We start from the raw sequence: 24,805 nt of genomic DNA, 5'->3' as shown, positions 1-24,805 counted from the left end.
TTAGCACTGAGATGTTTCAGTTTGACCCCGGACCCCGCCAGACAGCCGAGCCAGCGATGCAGCACGCGAGCGTGCCTCCGGTCCGGCCACCATTTGAGTCACCAGCCTATTTAAAGTCCCCCGGCGGTCCTGGTTTTCCGTTCAGCGGGTCTTAAAACGGTTGTCTTTATCTCAGAGAGCGGTGCCAAATGAAAAGACAAGAGAGCTGTTTGAGGTAGAAACAAAGATATTTACTAAACGTGCAGAGGGAAATGCACTAATGGCTACAAGTGTGACCGCCAGCTACAAATCAAGTACACACACACACACACACACACACACACACACACACACAGGAGGATCGGGAACGGCGGGCCACGTTTGAACCTTGGAGGGAGAAGCTCTGATCCTCAGTTCCCGGTCAGGTTTTATTGTGCGTCGGCACAGCACGGTTGGCTCCGCTGTGACCTTCAGCAGTGGATTTAAACCGTGTCAAGCGGTGGTTTGTTGGGCGACGTGTGTGTGTGTGTGTGTGTGTGTGTTTTCTGACCGGTTTTTCCCAGAATGTTTCCAGCCTTGGTGTGAATGTTGTGTCTCTGTTAGATGTTTCCAAAGGAGATCCAGCTCGTTAAGCTAATAACAGGAAAGGACTGTGCCTCTGTCATCTCTGAATATATCATTTTATACTATATGAAGCATTTATCTTTGCTGTTTTGACACATAATCCAGTATGACACCTATTTTTCTAGTAAATAAGCCGATATTTAGATAGCCAGCTGACCTTTACTTTGTATATTCTACCTGCTGAAATAGATACTGATGCTTTATTTTTTTGAGGGGATAAATGAAGAATGATTCTGATTGCTTGTTAATCATGATTATTTTTTTCCTTTTGGTTATTTATGCTTATTGTGTTCATTTAAATCTGTGTATTGAGTAGCTGAAGTCTCACCTCAGATACTGAAACCAGGATCTGATGGGAAATAGCCTCAAACATCTCAACTCCTCCGCAGATTTGATTGGACCTTTTATTGCAACTTAATTCATTATGTGGTTTCTAATAGTGTCACAAAACCAACCCCAGTCTCAATTAATAATTTTGGGGGTCCGGTTGGGGGGTGTCATCTGATAAACAGGATCAGTGAGTCTTTGAGGAGAGGCTTTTGATACTCACCACTAACACCATCAAACCATTACTAACTCCTCACCCCTCCACCTCACCGCTCTCTGCTTCGTCCTGCCCACTCCTCTAGGTCATACTGCAAACCCCAGAACACACACACACACACACACACACACACACACACACACACAAGCTGCATCAGGCTCTTAACCCTCAGTCACTGCTGCCTGTTTTCAGGTCTTGGAGCGACACGGAGAACTTCTACTCCAACGATCGCAGCATCCTGACGCTGTCGCCCATCGAGGCCACCCACTGCTGACTCCCCGGGCCACAGACTGTAACACACATGCACCCACACACATACACATACACACACGCACACACACAGCCCTTTGGGGAAGAGCTGCCGCTCCACCATGACTCATAATCACCCCCCGGCCCATTCCCCCCCCCCCCGCCATCATTTTAGAAATTTACTTCATTTCAAACTCAGCTGGATGCCGAAACAGACGACTGCTTTTCCTTGGCCGGTCGGTTCCTGCGGTGGATCCACTCTCGGCAGAACTGAGAGGAACATAAGACAGAAACTGCAACACTGAAGGAGATGAAATGTGATGCATTCAGCCAGACTCCACTTTGGAAGATCCCAACGCTTCCCTGCTGCTTGCTCACTTGAATTCATGACCTTTATAAGCGTCTTTACGGGTCGGAGTTTCACCCGTCTCAGCTCCACCTTATACTATTTTACTGGAGCTGTATGGTTTCCCAGTTTCACATCAGTTGACAAGCTGTTTTTTTTTTCTCATCTTGCCGCTGATGTTAGAAGGACGTGGAGAGTGAGAGGTCCGGACTGGTCGACCAGCCTCGCTGTAGGACTCGCTTTGACAAACCAGGCTCCTCTGTGTAGCATGAAGCTCTGCGGAGTTGGACCACATTAAGCTTCCACCAACCGCTACGCTGAAAACTCCTGCTGCACTTTGGCGTTCAGACTGAAAGGGAAAGAGCCGAGGCGCCCGCAGTCCCGTAGCATCTCGTACCTCGCAGACCCCCGGGCCCCGTCGGGACTCTGAGAGTCGCCCGTGCCGCGGCACCAAAGACCAAAGGATTCAGACTGGAATTTCAAAAGTGTTTATTTTTGTGCCTGACTGTACAGAAGCTTATATATTGTTGTTGGGAAGATTTGTTACTGTTCGTGCTGCTCTCTCGTCTCGACTGTTTGGGCCTCCTTTCTTTCCCGCTGCGTCGCTCAGAAGGAGGCCGGACGTTATAAAAAGCCATAATACACTTCGGAGAGGTTTTATTATTGATAGATTACCGACGGTACTGCAGTTGGAAGCTGTTTGAGCCAGTTGTTTCTCTGTACTCGTTCCCTTTGAATGCCTTTTCTTGATCAGCCCGACGACCGACAGCATCTCTGCATTAAAGTCCGAGACGACGAGGGACCAGTGGCCACCTTTACAGGAGTTCTAATTCCCCTTCAGTTCCAAACAAAAAATAAATCCTCATTAAGATTAAAAACTACCTTGTAAACTCCTAATCCTGAATGAAAATGACTATTCTGAAATATGTAATAATAAATAATTCCTCCATTATGAATACGTCAATTCCACTTTCGGTAAATTCCAGTCGTTCTACTCATGTTCGTTCCTTTTCCTGCTGCGATGGCCGTACACGTGTTTTCCATCCATCAATTCAGAATTACCGTTCCCACATAAACAATGCTTTAATTCCAAATTGCGTAGTTCTGAATAATTCTGAGTGAAGCAGCCTGGTGTAGCCGTGCCCACTGTGAGGCGAAGGAGCCTGAAAACGGAACCGTCTCTTGGGTTTTAGTCTAGGAGTGGCTTTAATGCGGAGGTGCTGTTTCTCCGGCTCGTGGCTGATGCGTCTCGACTCAGACGGCCGAATGTCTCCACATTCAGAAGGATGAATACCGATATATTTTTGCTCTCTTCAAAGAGGTATGGAAAAGCAGAGCGTTTGCACAAATCACATATCAAGAGTCACCTTCATGAAGTTGTTTTTCCTCTGCAAAGCGCCGTCATTCATCTCGACTCATTTAAATCACTTTTTTTTTTGCTGTTACATTGTTTTCGTCATGCGTGTGTTAATCCACCAGCTGTTGAGATGTTTTGTGTGTGAGCGTACCTGGGAATGTGTTTTTGTTTTTTTTTCTGCACGGCGGTCATGCTGGTCGAAGCAAGTCCGTCTCGGCGGCTCTTCAGACGGACGCCGCCTGCCAGGTTCAGAGGTTGATTCTGTGCTCGAAGGACAGGGGTTTGACTCCTGAAGGCTGCTGCCAGACGTGCGGTGTAGAGACCTCTGAAGACAACCGTTTTAGACCGCAGGTGGAGTCGCGGGAAGTTCGTGTAGCCGAGGTCTGAAGGCCTCCTCCACATTCAAGTCGCTCCAATGATTTCCAGTCGGTGCAGTGAATATTATTGATGTTTCCATTTCACGGTTTGGTACGTGTCCTTTCTTTCTGTTCACACAGAAGCAACTGACAGTGGAAGTGTATTTATTAATGTTGTACTTTTTGTTTTGTTTTGTTTTCCTCCTGTATTTGTGTTTTCTGTATCGGCGCATCTCTAAAGGAGCTGTTGATATGTGGGCTGATATTTGGAGTTGGGAGCGAGATCACTCCCTCCAGCAGACGATCACACGGTTTGTCTCTAGACCTCATTTATATGAGCAATGTTTTAAATCAGTTGACCTCATATCTGTTATTAAAGTATCTGTCTTGAAACACCTCTGACTTGTACATTGAATTGAAGAAGCTCTTCTTGAAAGATTTTGCCTCCTCTTCTCCTACTTATCCTGAGCCTGGGGTTTAAAGTGAAGAACAGTCACAAAAAGGAACCACGCTGTACTTTTAAAAGGGTTTATTCTCACCTGCCAGTGGCTGTTGGAGGGGAGCGCCATCCTCAGTCACCAAAAGTTGTTGATTTATCCGTCCAGCCAATCTTCTGCACACAGCGGAGCCAGATCCATTTTAAATCATATTGCTCTTATCAACGGTGCCGGGGGGGTGGGGGGTCACACACACACTGCCCGGTTTCAGCTCAGCGGGTGGAACTACAGCGTAATTAACTATGAATAATGACACCTGCCAAAGTTTCCATTTGTTTTAATGCGAGGACGGCATGGGAAACATTTAATGAGATAATTTATTACAAAAACTGGAAATGTTGAGATGCAGTTTCACCATTAATCTTTTTTAACAGCAGCATCCAGTGAGAGTCCAGAAACCATTTCCTCTGTTTGCAGCCTGTCTTTTCTCTTTATTTCAGTTTGGTCCCGGCTTAAAACTATTCCACCACATGCCCTTTTAACTTTGGTCAGTCTCACTGTTGTAACGTCAGGAAACGCTTCTAAAACAGCAGTCGCTTTTATGAAAATACCCGTTGTACCTTGTGAAGATGTGGTGCCGTGTTTCCACAGCCACCTCTGGCCTTCAGGCCCTGTGTTTGACACCCCAGATTTTCAGGTCCGGAGTCCCCGAGGCAGAAATACCGCTGGACCGGCACCGACGGCAGTCTGTGGCGTTAAGAAGTGATTCCAGATGTTATTGTAACAGTGACTCACTGTGTGGACGTCTTCTGAAATCCAGTGGAAGATTAAATAACTAGCTGGATCTCTATCAGCCCGCCGTGTACTGTAAATACTGATCAGGACATCAGTACACTCTCCCTCTCTGCACGGCCGATTTCGTTTTTCTTGGGGTCTCAAACATCCGCCTCCATCTCCAGCCGTCGGGAGTATTTCTAGAAGCAGGAGATTGCTCAGCCTCACAGCTCACATCAGTTACTTAATATTTCATCTCGCCTCGACCTCTGAAGATGACGTCCTGCGTCAGCGGCGCCGTCCCGGGTTTAATTGAGGAGCCGTGCTGGATGCTCACAGCCAGGTCACCTCTGTCTGGACGGAGGCTTTAAATCTGGAGGTTTGTTCAGCTTTCATTCAAATAAACAATATCAAGTGATCGCCTGCTGTCTGTGATGCTCATTTTAAATAATATACTCTCCGGTTAAATATTTAGTCTTTAAGAATACAGTTTTCCTTGGAAAGCAAAGTTTTTATATTTCTCAAAACCCATTAACTCTTCAGAAATGCCCAAAGAATATATGAATCTGCCACCATTAGTCATTTAATGAGCCTGGAATTAACCAGGTGAAACTTGTAAGTCCCGATCAGGTGCAAATAAGGACATTTATTTCACATCTTCAGCTGATGAAACAGTTAACTTTCATTTCCCTCTTGTGGTGAAACAATAAAGGATTCATGGGTTTATCTTTAAAATCATTCCAGCCCATCAGACACTGGTTACACTTCATTAATCAAAGTTAAAAAAAATTTAATAATAAACTTTCCAGGGATCCAGCGGAGGTACCACAGTTGCATTATGATGATTTTACAGAAGTGAGTAATATAGATTTTCACACAACACACACAAAAACTGTTGCACCATTTTTCACTTGATGTAAGAGAAATAATTTAATTTACAGAAATTTTATAAATGTTTTTGGCTTTAAAAGATTTAACAAATGAGAGAAAACAATTTAACCACTGTGACCATTTTCCGGCCGTCTGAAAAAGTGATGCAATAAGTTGCCTGTTGTGATCGGCTGATGGCGAGCTGTCCAGAATTCAAAATGCTGAAAATATCCACATCTGTAGTCAGTTCTGCAGCTCATTAACGGGGCTATGTGTGGTATTTAACTGGTTCGAATTTGACATTTTGATTTAAACATATTAAAAACAGAGAAGTATATTAAAAATGTTACAAACATGATCTGAAACCGTTTCCTGATCAATCAGTTCAGACTCATGAACTTTGAACTCCTCGTGAGCCTGGTTTCTACCCGAGATTGTCCGGCTGTGTCTCAAACTCTCCCAGAAACACACCCACAGGCCATTTCAGCTTTTTAAAAACATTTATTACAGTGTTTGATTAATCCACGATCGGCTCTTTGTCCGTTTCAAATCATGAGTACAAACAGTCCAGAGATGAATGCAGATATTAACAGCTTCAGTTTGAAAGGCCTCAGAGCACACGGGTTAGTCAGAGAGGGGGGAAGAGGGAGAGAGAGAGAGAGAGGGAGAGAGGGAGAGAGATCAGCACTTCACATAACTCGTGTGTGTTGAGCGGTCACGCTCTGCGGATTTACTCGAAAAAAAAAAAAAAACATCTGTCCACTCAAAGCTCTCGCTGACCGACATTTCATCCTTGTTTTTGAACCCAAAGGCTAAAAACGGTCACAAAAAAATAGTGAACGCTCCTCATTACCAGAGCAAAAACATATTCTGGAGTGTGTGGTTTTTTTTCTTATAAATCAGCTCAATTCTGGAACAACGGCGCCGAAGCTCACTGTGACGGCAACGCAGTAAAATAGACAGTTCGGAGGCAGAAGTGAGGGAATTTAAAGTCTAAAGTGTGGAAATGTATTGCACAAAACATTCCTGAATTAAAGAGATAACTGACAGCCTTTCTGGGAGCCGAGGCCAGCTGAGGATGGGTTTGTGTCTCGTCACTGATGTTCAGTGGATCAGAAATCAGGCTCAAACAACCATCTGACGTAGAGAGAAACGAGGACCGCTTTACACCAAAGCTTTACGGTCTTTAATTGTCCATCTCATTGTTGACGGGCCCCTCTCCTGTCTTTACATTATGTTAGCAGCTGGAGTAAGAAGGACTGAATCCTTCAGCAGCAAATCTCAGCCTGAGATGAAGATGAAAACTTCGAGAAAAGTTGAACTGAGGCAGATTTATCTGGAAAACAGTTGGCTGAATGGCGAGCACAATATCAGCTTATCAAGTTCTTCCTCTCAGGTGAAACAATATCTGGTCTGCAGTAGCTCCGAGGCAATCAAAAGGAAACTCCAACAAAAAAAAAAAACAATGTCTGGAAGCGCTGTGTTAAATCATGAGAGACAGTCGAAGGTCAGTCTGAACCACATCGGCAACAGTGAGATTCTCCACAGATCCTCCCGATTCGTCTACTTTTACACAACTTCATGATTTGGAGACAATGTTAAAGTTACCTCATTAATTCAGAAAAACAGCAACAAACTCTGTGCTCCTGTGTGCTGGCGGCCGCGTTCACGGACTCCTGGTTAAAATTTACAGGTTCATATCAGGGGATGTGAAACAATCTCCCGCAGTTATCAGTAACTATATCAGCACACAATTTGTGCACACACACACACACACACACACACACAGTGTCGAGAAGTGGTCAGAAAAGAGCAGCTGCAATCGATACCATCACCGCCCGAGTGCATCAACCTGTACTGATCAGGAAAAAAAAAGAAGAAGAAGAAACTAAAACTAACAGAAATCAACACTAAGAGCGTAAAGACAAACGATAAATGCAACAATCCGCTGTGTAAAAAGGCAACATTACAGATGATTCATCCACTGGAGGAAAGATTATGTTCATTAGCTGCTACGTGTGCTCTTCTACCGCTCGACTCAACTCACATCCCCGACCCCTGTGACCCCCGCGACCCCTGACCCCTCTGTCCGAGCTCTTCGGTTCATGTTGAAATTCTCTGTCTGACCCGCACCGTCCAGACACGCTTCCATCTTCAAACTCATCGACGACACTGGCTGGCTTCCTCCCTCCGACCTGTCAGAGCAGCTGTGGTTCACTGGCTGCTCCCCGCCTCCTCCGCCCCCTCCGCCTCCTCCTCCAGCTCCACCAGAGCGGCGTGGCGGTTGGCCTGCGAGCCCTCGCTGAAGAAAACCTTCTTGATCACGCCCGACTTAGGCGCTCGGATCGTGTGCTGCAGAGACGGAAGAAAAATGAAAAAGAAGAATGAACAGTGTGTGTGTGTACACAACTGTGATGTTAAAGTGAGAGTGTGTGAGACTCACCTCCATTTTCATAGCGATCATCACCATGAGAGGGTCTCCAACAGTCACTTTATCTCCAGGCTTCACCAGCACCTGAAAAAACACACGCACGCACGCACGCACGCACACACGCACACACACAGGTGTCAGTCATATTACAAAGGAAACCGGATCCTTGACGTCATTCATAAATGACAGTAAGACGCCACGCGGTGAAGTCGAGCACAAACAGCCAAGGCTCTTTACAGTTTAAATAGGTGGAAACATTTTATTAATTTTTTTTTAAACATGCACCGAGTGGGATCAAAGGATGTTTTCCCATGAGGCCCAGTACTGAAAAAACAGGATCAGATCGTCTCAGTATTTCTTTAAGATTGGGTTTCTCGTGCGGCACTGACATCCGTCTCCTCAACATTAAATTACCGGCTGCTCTTACCAGTATTTTTTCATGCATGAGGGCGTCCAAGTTCAACTTGAATAAGTGATTTATCATCATTTATTATTACTGCATATTAACTTAGAGAAAGGATTTACATTTTCATTCTTCAAAATTTAATTTAAAAGGATTTAAATCATGCTAGAGGAAGAAATTCCTGAGATTTTTCTGGGCGGTTTTCCAGAGCGGTTTAGTGGTTTTGCTCTGTTGCCCTCAATACTGAATATGAGGAGGGGCCGTGCAAAAAAAAAAAAAAAAATAATAATAATAATAATAATAATACAATCCTAGAAACTGTGGATTAAAAGGCCTGAAGCAAGTTACTGTGAGAGAAATCCCATAAAGTGAGACTGACCTTCTCGATGGTTCCGGTCATGGGGGCCACGGCTCCTCCCTGAGCTCTGGCCCCGCTCACGGCTCCCAGATACTTTGGCACCGGAGCTGAGACCTGGGAGCTCCCCTCCTGCAGGACGCAGACCAGGAGACCCGTCAGTGACAGACTCCATTTTTGTGGATAGTGGATGAGTGGTGGGGCGTCTGCGTTTCCGTGCAGCGTACCGTGGAGAAGAGGTGCACTGTGTTGTCCAGAATCACCAGTTTGGGACGAGATTTCACTCCATTGATGGAACAGTGCAGGAAAGCCGCTCCGCCCTCCGTCTCCACCTCCCCGGTCACGTGGTAAACCTCATCGCCGATCTGAAAGAGTTCACACGAGGCCTTCTTCAGCACCAGGAGCCGAGGTTGTAATTCCCGGATTCTCCTCGTGATTTAGATTCGCAGCAGGTGTGCAGTCATGTGGACGGCCCGGCGGTACCGTCACATTTTAATACAGAGGCCCTCAAACACAGCGACTTGTAAAGATATACACTTCCTTAATTACATGCAGGAAAACTGCATCTATTACTCATTTGCAATAAGTGTGAGAAACACTCAACTGTACCAGACTGCTTCTGAAAACACAAACACGCGGCTTCATACCACCTTCTACCTGAAGAGATCAACAACGCTGAAAACCAGGGAAACCGGATAAACTGGGTCTACCGACACACACACGCACACACACACACCCACACACGCACACGCACACACACAACGTAAACATGAATATTCAGTTACATCTCATGAGAAAAACACATGAGGTAAACACAGAAGCCACTCATGGACAACATGGATACGTCACTCTCTCTAATCGAGTCCATGTGCCGTCCGTCTCTTATTTTCACTACTTCCTGTCTCTATTGGAATGTTTAAACTGTATGATGAGCAGTTCAGATATCGATTGTAAAAGATATTATAAACACTTCAAAATAAATGGACTAAATATCTTTCGGGGTGCTTGTTCTCCTGATGTGATCCCTGTTGGGGCCACAAGGTGAATAATCTGAAATAATTTTAATAAATAAACATGTATTTAAACTGATCGCCGTCCCACCTTTACTGGTAAAAACCATAATATTTAGAAACCCGATATTAAAATGAGTCACAGCTCACCTGCATGTTGTAGCTTCCGTCTTTGTTGTACACAACGGTCACCTTCACTTCTGGAAACACAGACCAATAAAAGTTCTCAGGAAAAAATAAAGAATCCATACACCGTGGAAACAAAACAAAAGACAGGATGGAATTCAGATCTGCAGCTGAAAATCACTGGCCGTAGCAGCTGCGGGGCTCATTTCTGGCTTCAAGGCACCGTTTCTAATAGGACCACTGAATAATGAATAGAAGTTCATTAATAAAGTGTCACAGAGGAAACCAACCTTTAGCTCAATTATTCAAACAGTCATCAAACACACCAGATACTCAGTTAGGACTGCTCTCACCTGTTAATTCTAGTTAACAGACTGATAAGATTGAACACAATCAATCACATCAATGTTTTTTAACGAAAGAAATAATGTTGATGTGAATAACAGCAGTGTTTCCCTATGGCTGCTGTTAGCAGACCGATTTAAACACGATCACTTTAAACCATGAAAACTGAGCAACTGAACACAGCTTCATACTTTCCAAAACATCATATAATAAAAGTGAAGGAATAACCTCTAAAAGTTGGGAGTGTTTAGTTTTTACCGTCCAACGTGACATGAAGTGAAATCCATCGTCTCAACGTGGAAGATTCCTCTGTCTGTGTTTCCTTCACTACATCTACCTGCTATTATAGACCCTGAATATAACGATTTACCAGATGAGACCAGCTGTCCCGACCCTCCTGCAGGGGGCAGTAACGCTCCACAGGGGGGCTTTTTACCTACTTTTCTCTCCCAGCTGCAGCGTCAGATTTCTGTTGAACTGGATGTTGTTTCTGTAGCCGAGGCTGGAGCCAAACGGAGAAGCAGGGTCTGCAAACACACACACGCACACGCACACACAAACACACACTTAAGATAAAAAAAAAATGACAGAACATGCTGCACACTCTGCAGCTTTACAGCAGTTCTGTTAAACCATCTCTCTGCTAGAACCGGTGTGCAATGTTGCAGAATTTCAAACAAAATAATTTTCTCCTTTCTGTGTCCAGCTGTGAAATAATTAAGGCTATTTAATTAGGTGTGTACATTTTTCACTGCGTTAACACACAACCTTTGTGAATTAACTGCAATTAAACACACTTTTGCGCCATGTACAAAACTTTTTCATTTCAATTTGCAGATCATGAGAGAAACACACGAAAACAAAAGTACAAAACTTTAGCAGCTTTCGGGAAGAACAGAAAAAAGTAGATTGTACTAACATGAGGTAGTTCGAAGTTTTTATTTCTGACTGAGTGTGTCTACGTAGCTTTTGATTATTGCACCTGTTAGATTCACTCTAAAACCACAACTGTTTTTATTCATGCAAACTGCTAAAAAACAACATGCTTTAATTCAATTCACTCCAAGATAAAAAAACAACAAATACTTACAAAAGAGATGTACAGTCCACTTATTCTTTTTCACCATTATTCCATTCAGAAAATACATTAAATTCTTTCGTTTGTTGATATTTTGTTTTGTCCTTTTTTGCATTATTTTCTATCTGTATTTGTAAAAAGGTCATAAATGACTAATAAAAAGATAATTGGAATTGATGCTTTCACCTTTGAAACAAGAAAATATAAAAAGCTGCTCAAATCTTTCTACTTTTGTCACGAGAATAGAAAAATACTGACAAACTGAACATATATAACAATTAAGCCAGCCACCGATTGATCAAGTTCTTCCTTAAGATGAAGACAGACGTCTGACTTCCACCATAGCTTCACTTCAACTGTGAGAGAATGTGAAAAAAAAAACTGCATGATTTTTAATGTATTTATTAGTAAATCATGGTGGAAAATAAGTATTTGGTCAGTAACTGAAGTTCAACTCAACACTTTGTGATATAACATTTGTTGTTAAAAACAGAGGTCAAAGGTCTTCACCAGGTTTCACAGACTCTCGCTGGTGTTTTGGCCCGTTCCTCATTGCAGATCTCCTCTAGAGATCCCAGCCACATTCCATCTTCCCTGCTCTCACTGATGGAGAAGGATTTGGCTCAGAACCTCACCATACACGGCCCCATTCATTCATTCATTACACGGATCAGTCGTCCCGTCCTCTTTGCAGAAAAACAGCCTCAAAGCAAGATGTTTCCACCCCCGTGCTTCACAGCAGGGATGGTGTTTTTGGGATACTTATTTTCCACCATAGTTTACAAATAAATTCTTTAAAAAAAATTCTACAATGTGATTTTCTGGATTTTTTTCCCCTCTTTCTCTCTCTCACAGTTGAAGTGTACCTATGTTGAAGATTCCAGACCTCTGTCATCACTTCATGTTGATCACGGCGTCTTGATGTCCTGACCTGAGGCGCTCTGTGTGAAGCTCTGAGTTTGCTTCCTCTCCTGCAGCACCAGACCCAGAGCCGCCTGGCAGACCACGGCCCCGGACGGCGCCCTGGGAGCAGGGAAGAGGTCGGCGTAGTGCTGAGGAATGAAGCTGGTGGTCACGTTACCGGCCTCAAACTCCGGGTGGCCCGAAAGACTCAAGAGGAAGTCGATGTTAGTGTTCAGTCCGACGATCTGAGGAGACGACACATGTTCAGACAGGCAGAACACTGAGCCGAGGCTCTGCGTGCATTTGTTATTCTGTTTTTCTCACGTTGTATTGTCGTAGGCAGTATCTCAGTTTCTTCAAGGCCGCCGAGCGATCCTCGCCCCAGACCACAAGCTTGGCGATCATTGGGTCATAATGTGCCGACACTTCATCCCCTGATCGCAGACACAGATAAAACAGATGCTGTGAGCCACGGCACACATCAGTGAGTTCAGGAAAACTTTTTCTTTCCCTGTCTGGCAGAAAGTAATTACTGTGACAGTGAATGAAACTGCAGCTGTATTAAAGTCTGTTTGAGCATGAAGTTGTAGATCAGACGCTGAACTCCAAGTTAATGACAGCCGATCACAAACACACTCCTGAGACGATCGCTTGATGAGCTCTGAAAGTGATTCACTACTGTACAACTTGCATTTCACCAATAAATATTGTTAATGGAGGCCTGTCTACTCTGACCGTGGTTTCCGCTCTGCCTTCGCTGCTTTATGTCTCATCCCAGATTCAACCCTATAACCAACGATCAGATGCTAAGCTTCGCTCTTTACCCTCCCTGACTCCGGTCTCGATGCGTGTGTGAGAGTCCGATGCCGGCGTGGAGAGGTGCAGCAGAGGCCCGGCCCCTGGAAGGAAGTCGTTGTTTGGGTCTTCGGCGTAGATTCGAGCCTCGAAAGAGTGTCCTCTCAGGATGATGTCATCCTGAAGCAGAGGCAGACGCTCCCCTGCTGCCACCTGGAGGAGGTTTGTACAAAGTGTCAGCACAACTCAATCCTCGCTTCACGCCGCTTCAGCTGCTCTCTCCTCTCGCCGCTCAGTCTCACCCTGAGCTGCCACTCCACCAGGTCGGTTCCGGTGATCATCTCAGAGACCGGGTGCTCCACCTGCAGTCTGGTGTTCATCTCCATAAAGTAGAAGTTGTGCTGTGCGTCCATGATAAACTCCACCGTGCCTGCAAAGGAGGCCAAACCACACGAGACCATGGTGCTGAAGCTGTGTCATCTGAACCTGAGCTTTGTGTGTGTGTGTGTGTGTGTGTGTGTGTGTGTGTGTGTGTGTGTGTGTGTGTGTGTGTGTGTGTGTCTTACCTGCTCCCACGTAGTTGACGGCTTTAGCTGCTCTCACTGCAGCCTCTCCCAGCTTCCTGCGGACCTCGGGGCTTATTCCAGGCTGTGAAAAACACAGTTGAATTATATTATCGGGGTTTTTTCAAGCAGATCTGTCAAGACAGTGAAGGAATGTGATACAAGTCACCCAGAGACTCTGCAACTGCTAGTATCTCATAACTGCAGCCCCACATCACCCACAATGAAAGTTATTAGTGGCAGCAAAGCTGAATTTAACCGTTTCAAAGTGTAAGTTTTATAAGATGAAATTTTGCACGTATTTATCAAAGCAGGAATCTATTTACAAAGGAGTATCGTATGTCTGAAACCCAAAAAGGCCAATGGCCACATCTGGAATAAAACCCTCTACCTGCAGATCCCCAGAGAAACACTTTAACGAATCTGTGAGCCCTGTTCTATCAACAAACAGCCCATCAGCATATCTGTCCCCACCAGAGCTCACTCACCCCTGGTGCTTCCTCGATGATCTTCTGGTGTCTCCTCTGGACGCTGCAGTCCCTCTCAAACAGGTAGACGGCATTCCCATGCATATCTCCGAACACCTGAACCTCCACATGTCTGCAGGAGTCAGACGCACACATTTAACTGTCAGCCAGACCACTAAACATCATACAGAAGTGTCGGTGGTGTTGACCTGCAGGGGCGACCGTTACCTGGGATCCTCGACAAATTTCTCAACCAGCATGACGTCGTCGTTGAAGGACTTTCTGGCCTCACGTCTCGCCGACTCCAACTGCTCCAAGAAGTCTGCGTCTGACCGAGCGATTCGCATACCCTGACAAACACACGTATTTGCACTCACTGAACTCTCTGTTCAGTTCAGTGTAAATTAATTCGGCCTTGAGTGTGACCCCTCACCTTCCCTCCTCCTCCACGAACTGCCTTGATCATCACTGGGTATCCGATCCGGGCCGCCTCCGCCTGCAGCTTCTCATTTGATTGGTCCTCTCCATGGTAACCGCCAATGATCGGCACACCAGCAGCTGACATTATGTGTTTGGATGTGCTAAAAAAGTACAAAAAACAATATCAAACCAACTTGGTTATTGATACTTTTGCCTCAATAGTTTGTTTCTGTAACACATGAGTATGTGCCATTGTAAAAAAAAAAAAAAAAAGAAAAGAAATTATAAACAGGACCTAAAAAAAAAATATATTATTATTATTATTATTATTATTGTTATTATTATTAAGTATGCGTATTACTGACAAATAAGTAACAGAAGTATTGAAGACCAACCAAAACAAAAATGCTCAGAGTATTTTCTTGTCACATTTTCTCCATGTCTCTCTGGCTGAACGGTTTCCTGCTCCTGAACTCGACAGCAGTCACTAACTATACGCTCACATTTATGCTCAACACCAGTGTCACCTTCACACATATCTCTGTGGGAGTGTAACGAAAATTCAGACTGACTTGTCACTAAAAATATATTTTTACTGGAAATACAGAAAAAAAATTTAAATCAAAACTCACTCAGACATCATTCAAGTGGGCTTTCAAAATCTGTGGTGGAGGTGGTGTGTGTGTGTGTGTGTGTGTGTGTGTGTGTGTGTGTGTGTGTGTGTGTTTGATACCTCTTAATGCCCATGTCTCGGATAGCAGAGGAAGGAGGCCCAACAAAGATGATTCCTTCCTGTTTACATGCTTCTGCAAACTCTGTGTTTTCTGACAGAAAACCATAACCTGGATGGACCGCCTGCACACACACAAACACCGACACAATTCCAGGGATAAATTAAAATAACCCGAGTGAAAGAATTAAACAGAGACCTCAAAGAGACCTGAATCTTTGAGCTTGAAGTCTTCCCTCTCCAGCAGGAATACTCACATGTGATCCTGACCTCTTGGCCACCTCTAAAACCTTCTCCATCGAGAGGTAACTCTGCTGGGAGGGAGCAGGGCCGATGTGGTATGCTTCATCTGCCTAAGAGAACAAAAGCAAGGTCGGATTAAAGAGTTTTTCATCTTCATAACAAATCCTGTTATTCATTAGAGCAGGGATAGAGAAAGTTAATTCAAATTTGTGTGGTACAAACAGAAAAACTATTCAACTCACCATTGCCACATGCATCGAGTGTCTGTCTGCGTCGCTGTACACGGCCACAGATCGCACACCCATCTTCTTGGCTGTTCGCATTACACGACATGCAATCTCTCCTCGATTGGCAATCAGCACCTTTTCTATCCTTCCTGCCCCTGGAGACAACAAAAGATGTTTTTTAAAGTGAGCAAACAAAGGCACAGGAACCTAAAATACTTTAAAGAAATTGAAATAAACCATCAATTGAAGTATAAGAACTTGTGATTAGATTAAAATTATAATTAGGTTTGAGGAGATGGTGCAATTTTGTGTACAGAATAACCAGAGGCCACATAAACAGCACACACCTCTATGAATTGATCAGTGGCAAAACCCAGATTCGACCAACATAAAATTGTAAGAGCTTTGATCTATTCCCAACAAGACTGACTTGTTCATTAAAAACAGTTTGTTTTAAGTATTTTAATACACAAATCATCGCTACAACTCCCTCTGCCTGTTTTGACAACACAACATTTAAACTGACTCAAAAGACAAATCTGCATCTTTCGCAACATTTAAAATGACAACATTTTCAAATAACTTCACTAAATTTATGTTTATTATCATGAAGCAGCTGCTTATTATACCAGACAAACTAGAGTTTAAACTCCCTTTCAATATATACTTGGATATCTTAAGAAAAAAAAGTATTTGCCCATGATATTACCTTGAAAAATAAAGAATTACTTGTCAACAGTATTCACCTCCATCATAGGTTTCAGGTTGTTCACTCACCTCCTGAAACAAGCCTCACACCTCTTTTGGTCCATGATAGTTTTCTGAGGAACATAAACATCTTCAGTTTCACTTATGAGCAAAACACAAGGATGTATATCTTTCTGTGTTACTTTACTGGCGATGGGGAACTTATCAAAACAAACAAGATATTTGGAAAAGACTGATATTTAATTTATCTAAGGAAACCAAAAACATTAGCCACGTTAGCTTCCAGTCAGCTACCTTTATTTAACCTTGCTCAGTTCGCGTGCTACTTTGTAGCTCGCACACTGAAAAACGTTTTCGCCAACTTTTTATCGGTACAAATTAAAAACGACTGTGTGTGATTCAGGCCGTAAACCCTCAAACATCTGCATACAATGTTACAATCGTTCAGCTCAAACACATCTGCGAGGTTAGCTGTGCGCAGACGACTAATTGTTAGCCTAAGAAATCAAAGTTGACATTAAAGACTAACTTTACTATTATCAACAAATGCCAACTTAGTTGCAAAGAAAAGAGAGGCATCTCTGCGTTCGGTGCACTCACTGTGTGAAGTTCCGCAGACCCTGCAGAGTTGGGAAAGTCAGAATAACTGCAGCCATGGCGACCAGCAGCAGAGGCTAACGGTGCTAACAGGCTAGCTGCCTGAAGCACCAGCTGGGGACGGAAAGGCGAAGCGAAGATTATTAACGCGCCACGATAAACCTATACTTACAATTAGATGACTTTGGAACTATCACCTACACAATAAATAAGACACTGCAGGCCACCACGGAGCCACGGTTGCGCTAAAACTCACCGCCAACTTCAATAAAATGTTTTTATTATCATTTATGACCTTTCCAAGGACTCGTAGTGACAGCAGCCAATCAGAAGTGGCAACGGGGAGGCGGGGAGGATCCTGTAGTTACCGCACATGACCAGCAGAGGGGAGTGTTTGTCCTTTATACACCGATAATAACATTCACAAACACATGAGCATTGAGCACTCAGTGCTCCTTTGACCGCATGTTGTGTGTTTACAGCAACAGCGTCCGAATGCCACACCTGGAAGTGAAAAAGATCTTCCTGGGCTGGAAAATAATAAGAAATCCGTCAGAGAGATTGCAGAAATGTTAGGAGTGGCCAATTCAACAGCGTGGTACGTTCTGAGAAACAAAAAGAGTGCGCTACTGAGCTTAGGAACTCAAAAAGGCTCTCAAGACCTCCATAGGAGGACATCTGTGCTGATTTGTATTCCTGGTGACACAGGGCCCATAGAGGACTTTAACTGTATTCTAGATTTACAGTCATGGGTGGTGGACAACTTCCTCAAGCTCAACAAAGACAAACCTTCACCTAAAGAACATATAGCAGAGTTCACCTGCTTCTCGCTCAGGTCGATGCATGCTTTTATCTCCAGACATTTAGCCTGTTGTACTGGCCGGCTTTCTAATCTTCACATGGAGAGCATCACCAGCCTCTCCAGAATTCAGCGGCACGAGTGCTGACAAAGACCCAAAGATCACTCCTGTCTTAGAATCACTGCGTCAGCTCTTAGTGCGTTTCAGGACTGTTTTCAAGGTTTTCCTACTAGTTTTTAAGTGTCTTCACCGTCTTGGCCACTCTTATTTACCGGACTTGTTTTTATATTCTGAGCCCTCAAGGTTCCTGAGGCTCTCCGGTGGCTTTTAATTAAGGCTTTCTGACGTTAGAACGATGAGGGGCTGTGTTCTGGTACTATGGCTCATATGTGAGGAGCTGCCAGCCGAAGGGTCTCCGAGACTGACGGTGTTTTTCCAGAGCAGGTTGAAGGCCCCACTTTATTATTGAGCTTTTAACTAAGTATTCAATTAACTTATTTTAATATGATGTACCCAGAGTTTTAGTTTAAAGCGATACTAAGGAACTTTTCAACCTTAATAAAACATTTTAATATCTTTTGTGATGATACATCGGCTTACAACTAGTTGAATGGCCCCTCTTTCACGGGCTGAGGACGTCAGTATTGTTTTTACTTTGACTAAGAAACTGTGAGGAGGGTGGTAGGAACCCTGCACGCTAAAAAACTACAAAATGTGCGGACTGCTTTACGGCATGCGTCACTTCCCCTGTCGTTATAAGGACAGAACTCCAGTGTGGGATTTTGCAAACATGGCGGAAGGTGGACAACAGAGAAAGAAGCCAAAAGTTTTGTCTGAGGAGGCAAAAAAAAAGAAAAAGAGAGGCTACTCGGATAAAAGCACAGTCCAGGATCAACATTGGCCCGGCTTTCACTCGCTGGCGTGAGCTGAAAGATCAGGAGGGATTTCCGACCGACGCTGCCTTGGCTCTGTTCCTGCTGGACTAGTAAGTAGCTTTCGATGCTCAAATCAAATGCTAATGCTAGCGATCGGAAAATTGCGTGGTAGCAGTAATTAGCCATCAGCTTGATATTTCACAGTTACACACCGACACGAACAGCCACACAGCAAACTACAAACTACTGCGATGCTTTCACTCGGCGATGTGTGCCAGCGAGCAGAGCTGCCTGCATGTTTCTATGACGTCAGTGTGCTCACAGTGATGCTACTACAAGCTGTAGCAAACAGACAGACGCAGGCGAAAACTTTACATCCTTGGCGGAGGTAAAAACAATGCGATGACTGCAAAATGCAAATATAAAGTTCCTGCTGTGGAAAGATCAGCCATACAGAACCATTGTAGTATTATCGTGTCATTTTGTATGTACGTGATAGTAGCTTCTGATGATTCTTATGCAATAATTTCAGAGAAAAACTGAATTCTGGTCGTCTTTTTGTTTAGTTGACAAACGGTGATCGCAAAACAAGACAAACCGTGTTGTTTGCTCTAAATAATCAGTAAAACAAAACACCTGTGCATTGAGGTATGACTTTTCAAAGTCCTGTTCATCAATAGCACCTTGCGCTGTCGGTAAAATTACAGGGATTGTTGCATGTTTGCAATTCTACATGTAACGTTTATTTAGTCAGTCCTGAAGGCCACTTATGTAGCTCACTTCAGCAGCACCAAGCGCCTAACTTTGAAGATTACAATCTCAGTTAGCCAGTAAACATGACATATTCAGGTCAGAATGAAAACAAGATATTGTTTTGTTGTTGTTATGTTTGCCTATTGGACATTGTGTTGTGTAAGGTATACAATGTTGTTCCCTAATTATTGTTATATTTGATGTTGTATTCCTACTTATTGTTATTCTTATCTTATAATTCTCTACTGTGACATAAAAGATGTTTTTTTGATGATTGTTATGTAGTGCTTTTATTTCCTGTGTGTATATTTTTGTGTTTCTCTTGTATTACTCTTGATCTATATCAGTTTCATACTTCTTATTTCTCTACAGCTATCAAAAGGAGCAAGTAACTTCTACTCCCCACAAGCAACATCTCCAACCACTGCAGCGTATAGTTTCCAGCATAACAGAAGAGGTCGGACCATGATAGGTACTTTTCCCAGGGCCTGCATTTGTTTGTTTTGGGCAGAGTTTAGTATTTTTCAAATGTTTTCTGTTTTGACTCAGGGGAGAACTGATAGAGGGTGTCCAAATCCTGGAAGAAGGCACTGGGGCAGAAGAAGCTGGTGTATTAGAGGCCAGGTGAGTTTCTGTAAATGGGTTGATGGTGTGAGCCCTTGGTCATCTGTCTGGGAACACTTGCCTACTGTTTCACAACACTGGCATAATGAGTTGCGTCATTCACCAAAGGTCCCATGCTGTTTGCTCATGGGCTCAGGCACATTGCACAGGACTCACATGGAACAGTATGCTGAGTGGTGCAGGACAGAAGGGGAGGGACTTCTGTCACAAACAGTGCATCACAGCTCAGACGGGTGAGAGTGTTACTGCATTATTACTTTTGTTTACTGACGTGACTTCTGCGTGTTCATACCTTGCAGAAAAACAGCAGCATTTCTATGGTGGCTTTCTAACAACAGCACATCCTTGTTTCAGGCTGGTGCAGCCAGAGACCAGTCTGAAATCTTGCCTTGGATTAAAGACATTGTGAACCATTTCTGGTACTGTGCCAAGCAGGCATCCACTGTCGAGCAGTTCAAGGTATGTCTGTAGGAAGTAAAGTTGTGAGGTAAACTAAAACATGCTTTCATTGTGAAGAGAAGGCAAGTGAGATCACACAAGTTCACACATGATTCTTAATGCTGTAGATGAAATGGCATGCTGTAATTCATCACATTCGGAACCAGCACACATGGGCCACTGGATCTTGTGAGCATGAGCCACTGGGTGAAGATACACAGGAAAAACCATGGATAAAACAAGGTAATTGTAATGTATTTTCAAGGGGTGTTTTTGTTGCTTTACTTGGAATTTTATCCATCTCACAACGAGATGTGTGGTTACAGGTTCAGCAGCTCACCAGGCTCTTGTAGCCATCGTCCTGGAGAAGCGATGATTGAAGAATGTTGTGAAGTTCATCAACTTCAGGTATGCACTTTTCCTTTTATCAACACAACCGTCTGTGTTTGACTAAAAACACGATTAAAATGGCAAAGTTGGTGTTTTTTGCTGTTATATCAAATGTCGATATCTATGTAATAATTGGTACTTTGGTCTGTGTACAATGATTTGTAAATGTTTCTTGTCATACTATACAGGACAACATCCGATCTGGAAAGCTTCCAGAATCACATACTCATGTATGCAGGAAAGCGGTTCTCCTATACTCCAGCAGTGTACCGGACGCGGACTCTGCTTGCTGCGATAGACTACAACTGTGACAATGGCCGCGCCCCGGCACGAAACAAAGATGGACACAAGATGTAAGCTGTTAGCGTATCTAAGGACAACTCCAGAATGGAATATCATAGTGTTTGCCTGATACTGTAGTTGTGAAATACGTGTGTTCTAGTATTTGTGCTTCCTTTCAGTTACAGACGATGCTACAATAAGAAGTCCAAATCCTGGAGTGTCTGCACAGTGAAGGAAAAGAAGTACTCCTACATTCAAGACCTGCAGAGAGGCATTCTTCGGAAGAGGCTTGAAAATGGAGGTGGCCTTCCCAAGACACAGACCCTGAGGCCAGATGACCCCCGGAATTTCGTGGTTCTGGCTTCAACACAGCCGCCACCAACAGCTGAGCTTGTGAGGACGCACGTGAAATATGGTGAAGGTGTTCCCCAAAGTGAACACTGACGATCCTTCCTTGTCTGCTTTCATAAATGCACATCAATACAACATATCACTCTGACAGGCTGACTACAGACACATAGTGACAGCTTTACTGGACCCCCACCCACACTGCTGCTACTGTACTTATTGTAATTGTTCTCAGTAACTTCTAACATTGTCACACAGATTATTCAGTATTTTTTTATTTATACTGTCATAGTTTGTTCAATCAAAACATACACATATCCTGCCATTGTAAAAATGCACATTGCATTCACGCTAAGAGTGTGCATGTGCCTGTTTTTCCTTTTTTCTCTAGGTCCTGTTTTATTACTTACTCACTTTACTGTGAAGGAACAAGTGCCAAAGACAAAGTACTTGAAATTTGAAAACAGTGAAAGATGGTGTATAAATAAACGTTTGTCTTGTTTTGCACAGATGTATTTATTTTGAAACACACACACAACAAGTGGACAGTCTAAAGGCAAATTCTGTACAAAAAAAACTATAAAAACTTATTACAGTGCAGTCAAACAATGACACGCTACATTAGTCTGCGGACCAGGAATCCGGTGTACTGCCCCCTTGGGTCTGGAAAACTCTCTCCAGGTCAGTGTTCATCTCGTTACAGTTTGCGCAGGAGCACCGATGTAGATCACCTCCACCTGGGACTCTCTGACGATTAGGGTCCTCCAGCAGGTCCAAAATGTCGAACACCAAGCCAGGTGTTGAAAGGAACACTTATAGGAGCTCTCCCCTCTGATTGTGGTCCAGTGCTTGTATTCTGGCTTGCATCTCTCTGTTTCTGCGTTCGTGCAGATCCTGTACTCTCTGCTGGGTCTCGGGGTTCAAGTCTTCTGGTGTCCTACTTCTCCCTCTGCCCCTCCCTCTGCCAGCACTAGTGCGTGGGGGCTCACACTCAGAAGAGGTGGAGGTAGTTTCTGGGACAGGGAATTCCTGAAAAAAAAAAGTCACAAACGTAACATTTTTTTTATGTTTAATCAACATCAGAATCATTTTAGTAATAAATGAATGCAGAATTAGCCATATAGAATCCTAATAATACAATTATAACAGAAAAAAATAAAATGGTAAGAAACGGAGTAGTAGCACTTTCCCTGAGAGACTTCAAAGTATATTTGTGCAAATTGTGCAGGATTAATAATCAGGCAACGCAGCACCTTCCTGCCAGGATCTGTATGTGTGTGTTTACTGTGAAATTATTCTAACCCTCCCTTCGCCAAGAAGGTTATGTTTTTGCCGTCTGCTGTTTATTTCTTTGTTTGCAAGATAACTCAAAAACTACAAAATTGATTTGAATTATTTTTTTAGGAAATGTCCTAATTGGTAAAGGGAACAAATTATTACATTTTAGTAATGATCCGGATTGCCTATTAACCGATTAACATTATAGAAACGGCCCTGCTCACTCACAGTCCCTTCAGACTGGCCATATCGCCCGCTGGAAGCACAGCGGAGCACAGTAATCACACTTCATGCAGATTGATATCATTCAACAATGTGCGTTTACAATAAATATAGGACTGTAGTGATGGGGGGATCACTATTTATGTGAGCTGCTTGGTGGATGTCTGTGGTCTCAGAGGGGGGAAAAGCGGTAGAAAAACAAAGTTATGTTTACCAAAGTTAAACGTTTATTTTCTGCATCATGATATAACATTGTTTAGCCACCATTAGATTCATTACCTCGTCGCTGTCCATCCTTCACAGCCACTGGAAACACATGTGAGCGAGTTCAGCCCAACAGCATGCGACCGGGAGCAGCATTTGACGACGCCACGCGCTAGTGCTCATGGGAACTGTAGTGTTACTTCAGGCAAAACACTACCGCTTTTGTCCACTGGCGCCGCCAAAATCAACGAAAACTGAAAGTTCCTTAGTGTAACTTTAAGCTCTTACTTTATGTTGTCAAGCTTATTCTTACTCCAGCATTTCTCCTCCAATCCAACGCTTTCTGCTTCACAATGATAGGAAGAGCCGACATCGAAGGATCAAAAAGCAACGTGAATATGAACACTTGGCCGCCACAAGCCAGAAAGTCATAGTTCAAAGTTTGTTTGTGTATTAAATGAAAACATAAGAAGTGAGACTTTTAACACAAGGTAACAAAGAAAATATGCAAAAATTCCAACCAGTGGCCATCGCTTGTTGAAGAGGATCGGTTTACAAATCCATGGTTGGTGATTTGATTCCTCCTTGTGGTGTTTATATGGAAGTTCAGTTTTTACTAGCAGCTGTTTCCAGCGTCTGGGTCAGGGCGGTCCTCGTGGCGGAGCCCACTGGGCTGTTTCAGTGTGGACGACCCCTTATGATAGTGTTTTCTCTCCTGGTTCATCAAAGCCCACCCATTGCAAAGAGCTGTTATTTTGGTAGTGGCTGTGTATTGTGTCTTTTATTTTTATTCTCACTGCATTTTCAATCAAACAATCAAACAAGCAATCAAACATTTGCCAAAAGAAAAATGTACTGCATTTTTTAACAAGATAAATTTACACTAAAAAAAGATCAGTCCTGTTGCTTTTTGGCTCTTTAGTGTTATGACATCTCCTGTGGATGGAGGACGACACACAGAAAGGATTTACAGTCTCACATTGAGACAAAGTGATGAAATACACACATCAGAGACATTTACAAACTTTATCTCATCCACATTAACAGGGACATTCAGGGAGGATCTTTTCCCACAGGACTGTGAAGAAAATGGCAGTTTAGCATCTTCTACACTGAACAGGGACGAGGCATTCAGTCTGGTTCGGATGCCGGGTTGTAACCTTATTGTTCACTGCGTTTGATCATGTTGTGATTCGCAGGGAACAAGCCACAACTCGGAGCTCATTGGCCTTTCAAATTTGTGAGTCTGTGAGGCAGTTGGTGCACACGACAGGAGCCAGACTGGAGTCGCACTGAGACCACTTCTTCAGGCCTCGTTTCAGTGCAGCTGGTCTACAAAGCAAGAGTCTTGCCCACACCATACCTGCACTCCTCATGGAGCCAATGCATTCGTAGTTTTGATGTGTGTCTCAACTTTTGATTTCGGGTTTGACTGTCGAGTCAGTGGCAAGTTAAAGGGTCCATTTGCAGGTCTGCCAACTCATAAAATAATGTCAGTACAATGTGTTAAATGCATATATTTCTTCATCTACAGACTGTCTGTAGGCCACAACCTATGTAACTTATAGATTGTGTGTAGATTTAATGTGACATCGTTCACCAATGTCTTAGGTTTTCCCTTCAATACCTGCATTAAATTACATTTTTTGAAAGG

General features: G+C 43.6%; 2 protein-coding genes and 2 long non-coding RNA genes across 8 annotated transcripts in view; 2 read left to right on the top strand and 2 right to left on the bottom strand.

The window, feature by feature from the left end:
* Nucleotides 1-3,843, top strand: part of atp11b (ATPase phospholipid transporting 11B) — a 53,577-nt gene extending 49,734 nt beyond the window's left edge. For all 4 annotated transcript variants that reach the window (XR_003930428.1, XR_003930429.1, XM_030083004.1 and 1 more), the window contains one exon: nt 1,340-3,843. Coding sequence is in view for 2 of the 4 variants with exons in the window: in XM_030083004.1 (XP_029938864.1) it covers nt 1,340-1,421 (82 nt within the window). In the remaining 2 variants the exon portion in view is untranslated. The remainder of the gene's footprint in view (nt 1-1,339) is intronic.
* Nucleotides 3,844-6,032: 2,189 nt separating this feature from the next.
* On the bottom strand, nt 6,033-17,204 carry mccc1 (methylcrotonyl-CoA carboxylase subunit). Its single transcript, XM_030083496.1, has 20 exons — nt 17,139-17,204; nt 16,941-17,051; nt 16,410-16,453; nt 15,648-15,787; nt 15,420-15,515; nt 15,166-15,287; nt 14,446-14,593; nt 14,241-14,362; nt 14,034-14,145; nt 13,549-13,630; nt 13,285-13,412; nt 13,012-13,195; nt 12,512-12,621; nt 12,216-12,432; nt 10,647-10,733; nt 9,886-9,935; nt 8,953-9,090; nt 8,750-8,857; nt 7,980-8,051; nt 6,033-7,888 (listed from the first exon to the last, which is right to left on the bottom strand). Exons 2-20 carry the CDS (start codon nt 16,994-16,996, stop codon nt 7,751-7,753), a joined length of 2,154 nt encoding a protein of 717 aa, XP_029939356.1. The 5' UTR covers nt 16,997-17,051; nt 17,139-17,204; the 3' UTR covers nt 6,033-7,750.
* Nucleotides 17,205-18,390: 1,186 nt separating this feature from the next.
* On the top strand, nt 18,391-22,489 carry LOC115382356 (uncharacterized). Of its 2 annotated transcripts, none has more exons than XR_003930530.1 (9): nt 18,391-18,722; nt 19,738-19,837; nt 19,915-19,989; nt 20,126-20,222; nt 20,344-20,448; nt 20,556-20,670; nt 20,754-20,835; nt 21,006-21,170; nt 21,279-22,489. It is a non-coding gene; the product is annotated as an uncharacterized LOC115382356 (long non-coding RNA). The 2 variants fall into 2 exon arrangements; XR_003930529.1 differs by having other exon boundaries at nt 18,392-18,722; nt 20,098-20,222.
* Nucleotides 21,945-23,398, bottom strand: LOC115382357 (uncharacterized). Its single transcript, XR_003930531.1, has 2 exons — nt 23,227-23,398; nt 21,945-22,476 (listed from the first exon to the last, which is right to left on the bottom strand). It is a non-coding gene; the product is annotated as an uncharacterized LOC115382357 (long non-coding RNA).
* Nucleotides 23,399-24,805: the final 1,407 nt, after the last annotated feature.

Source organism: Salarias fasciatus, chromosome 23 (assembly GCF_902148845.1).
Source record: "Salarias fasciatus chromosome 23, fSalaFa1.1, whole genome shotgun sequence".
Classification (NCBI taxonomy): Eukaryota; Metazoa; Chordata; class Actinopteri; order Blenniiformes; family Blenniidae; genus Salarias; species Salarias fasciatus.
The sequence above is the reverse complement of the archived record's forward strand: the minus strand, read 5'-3'. Positions and strand labels throughout refer to the sequence as shown.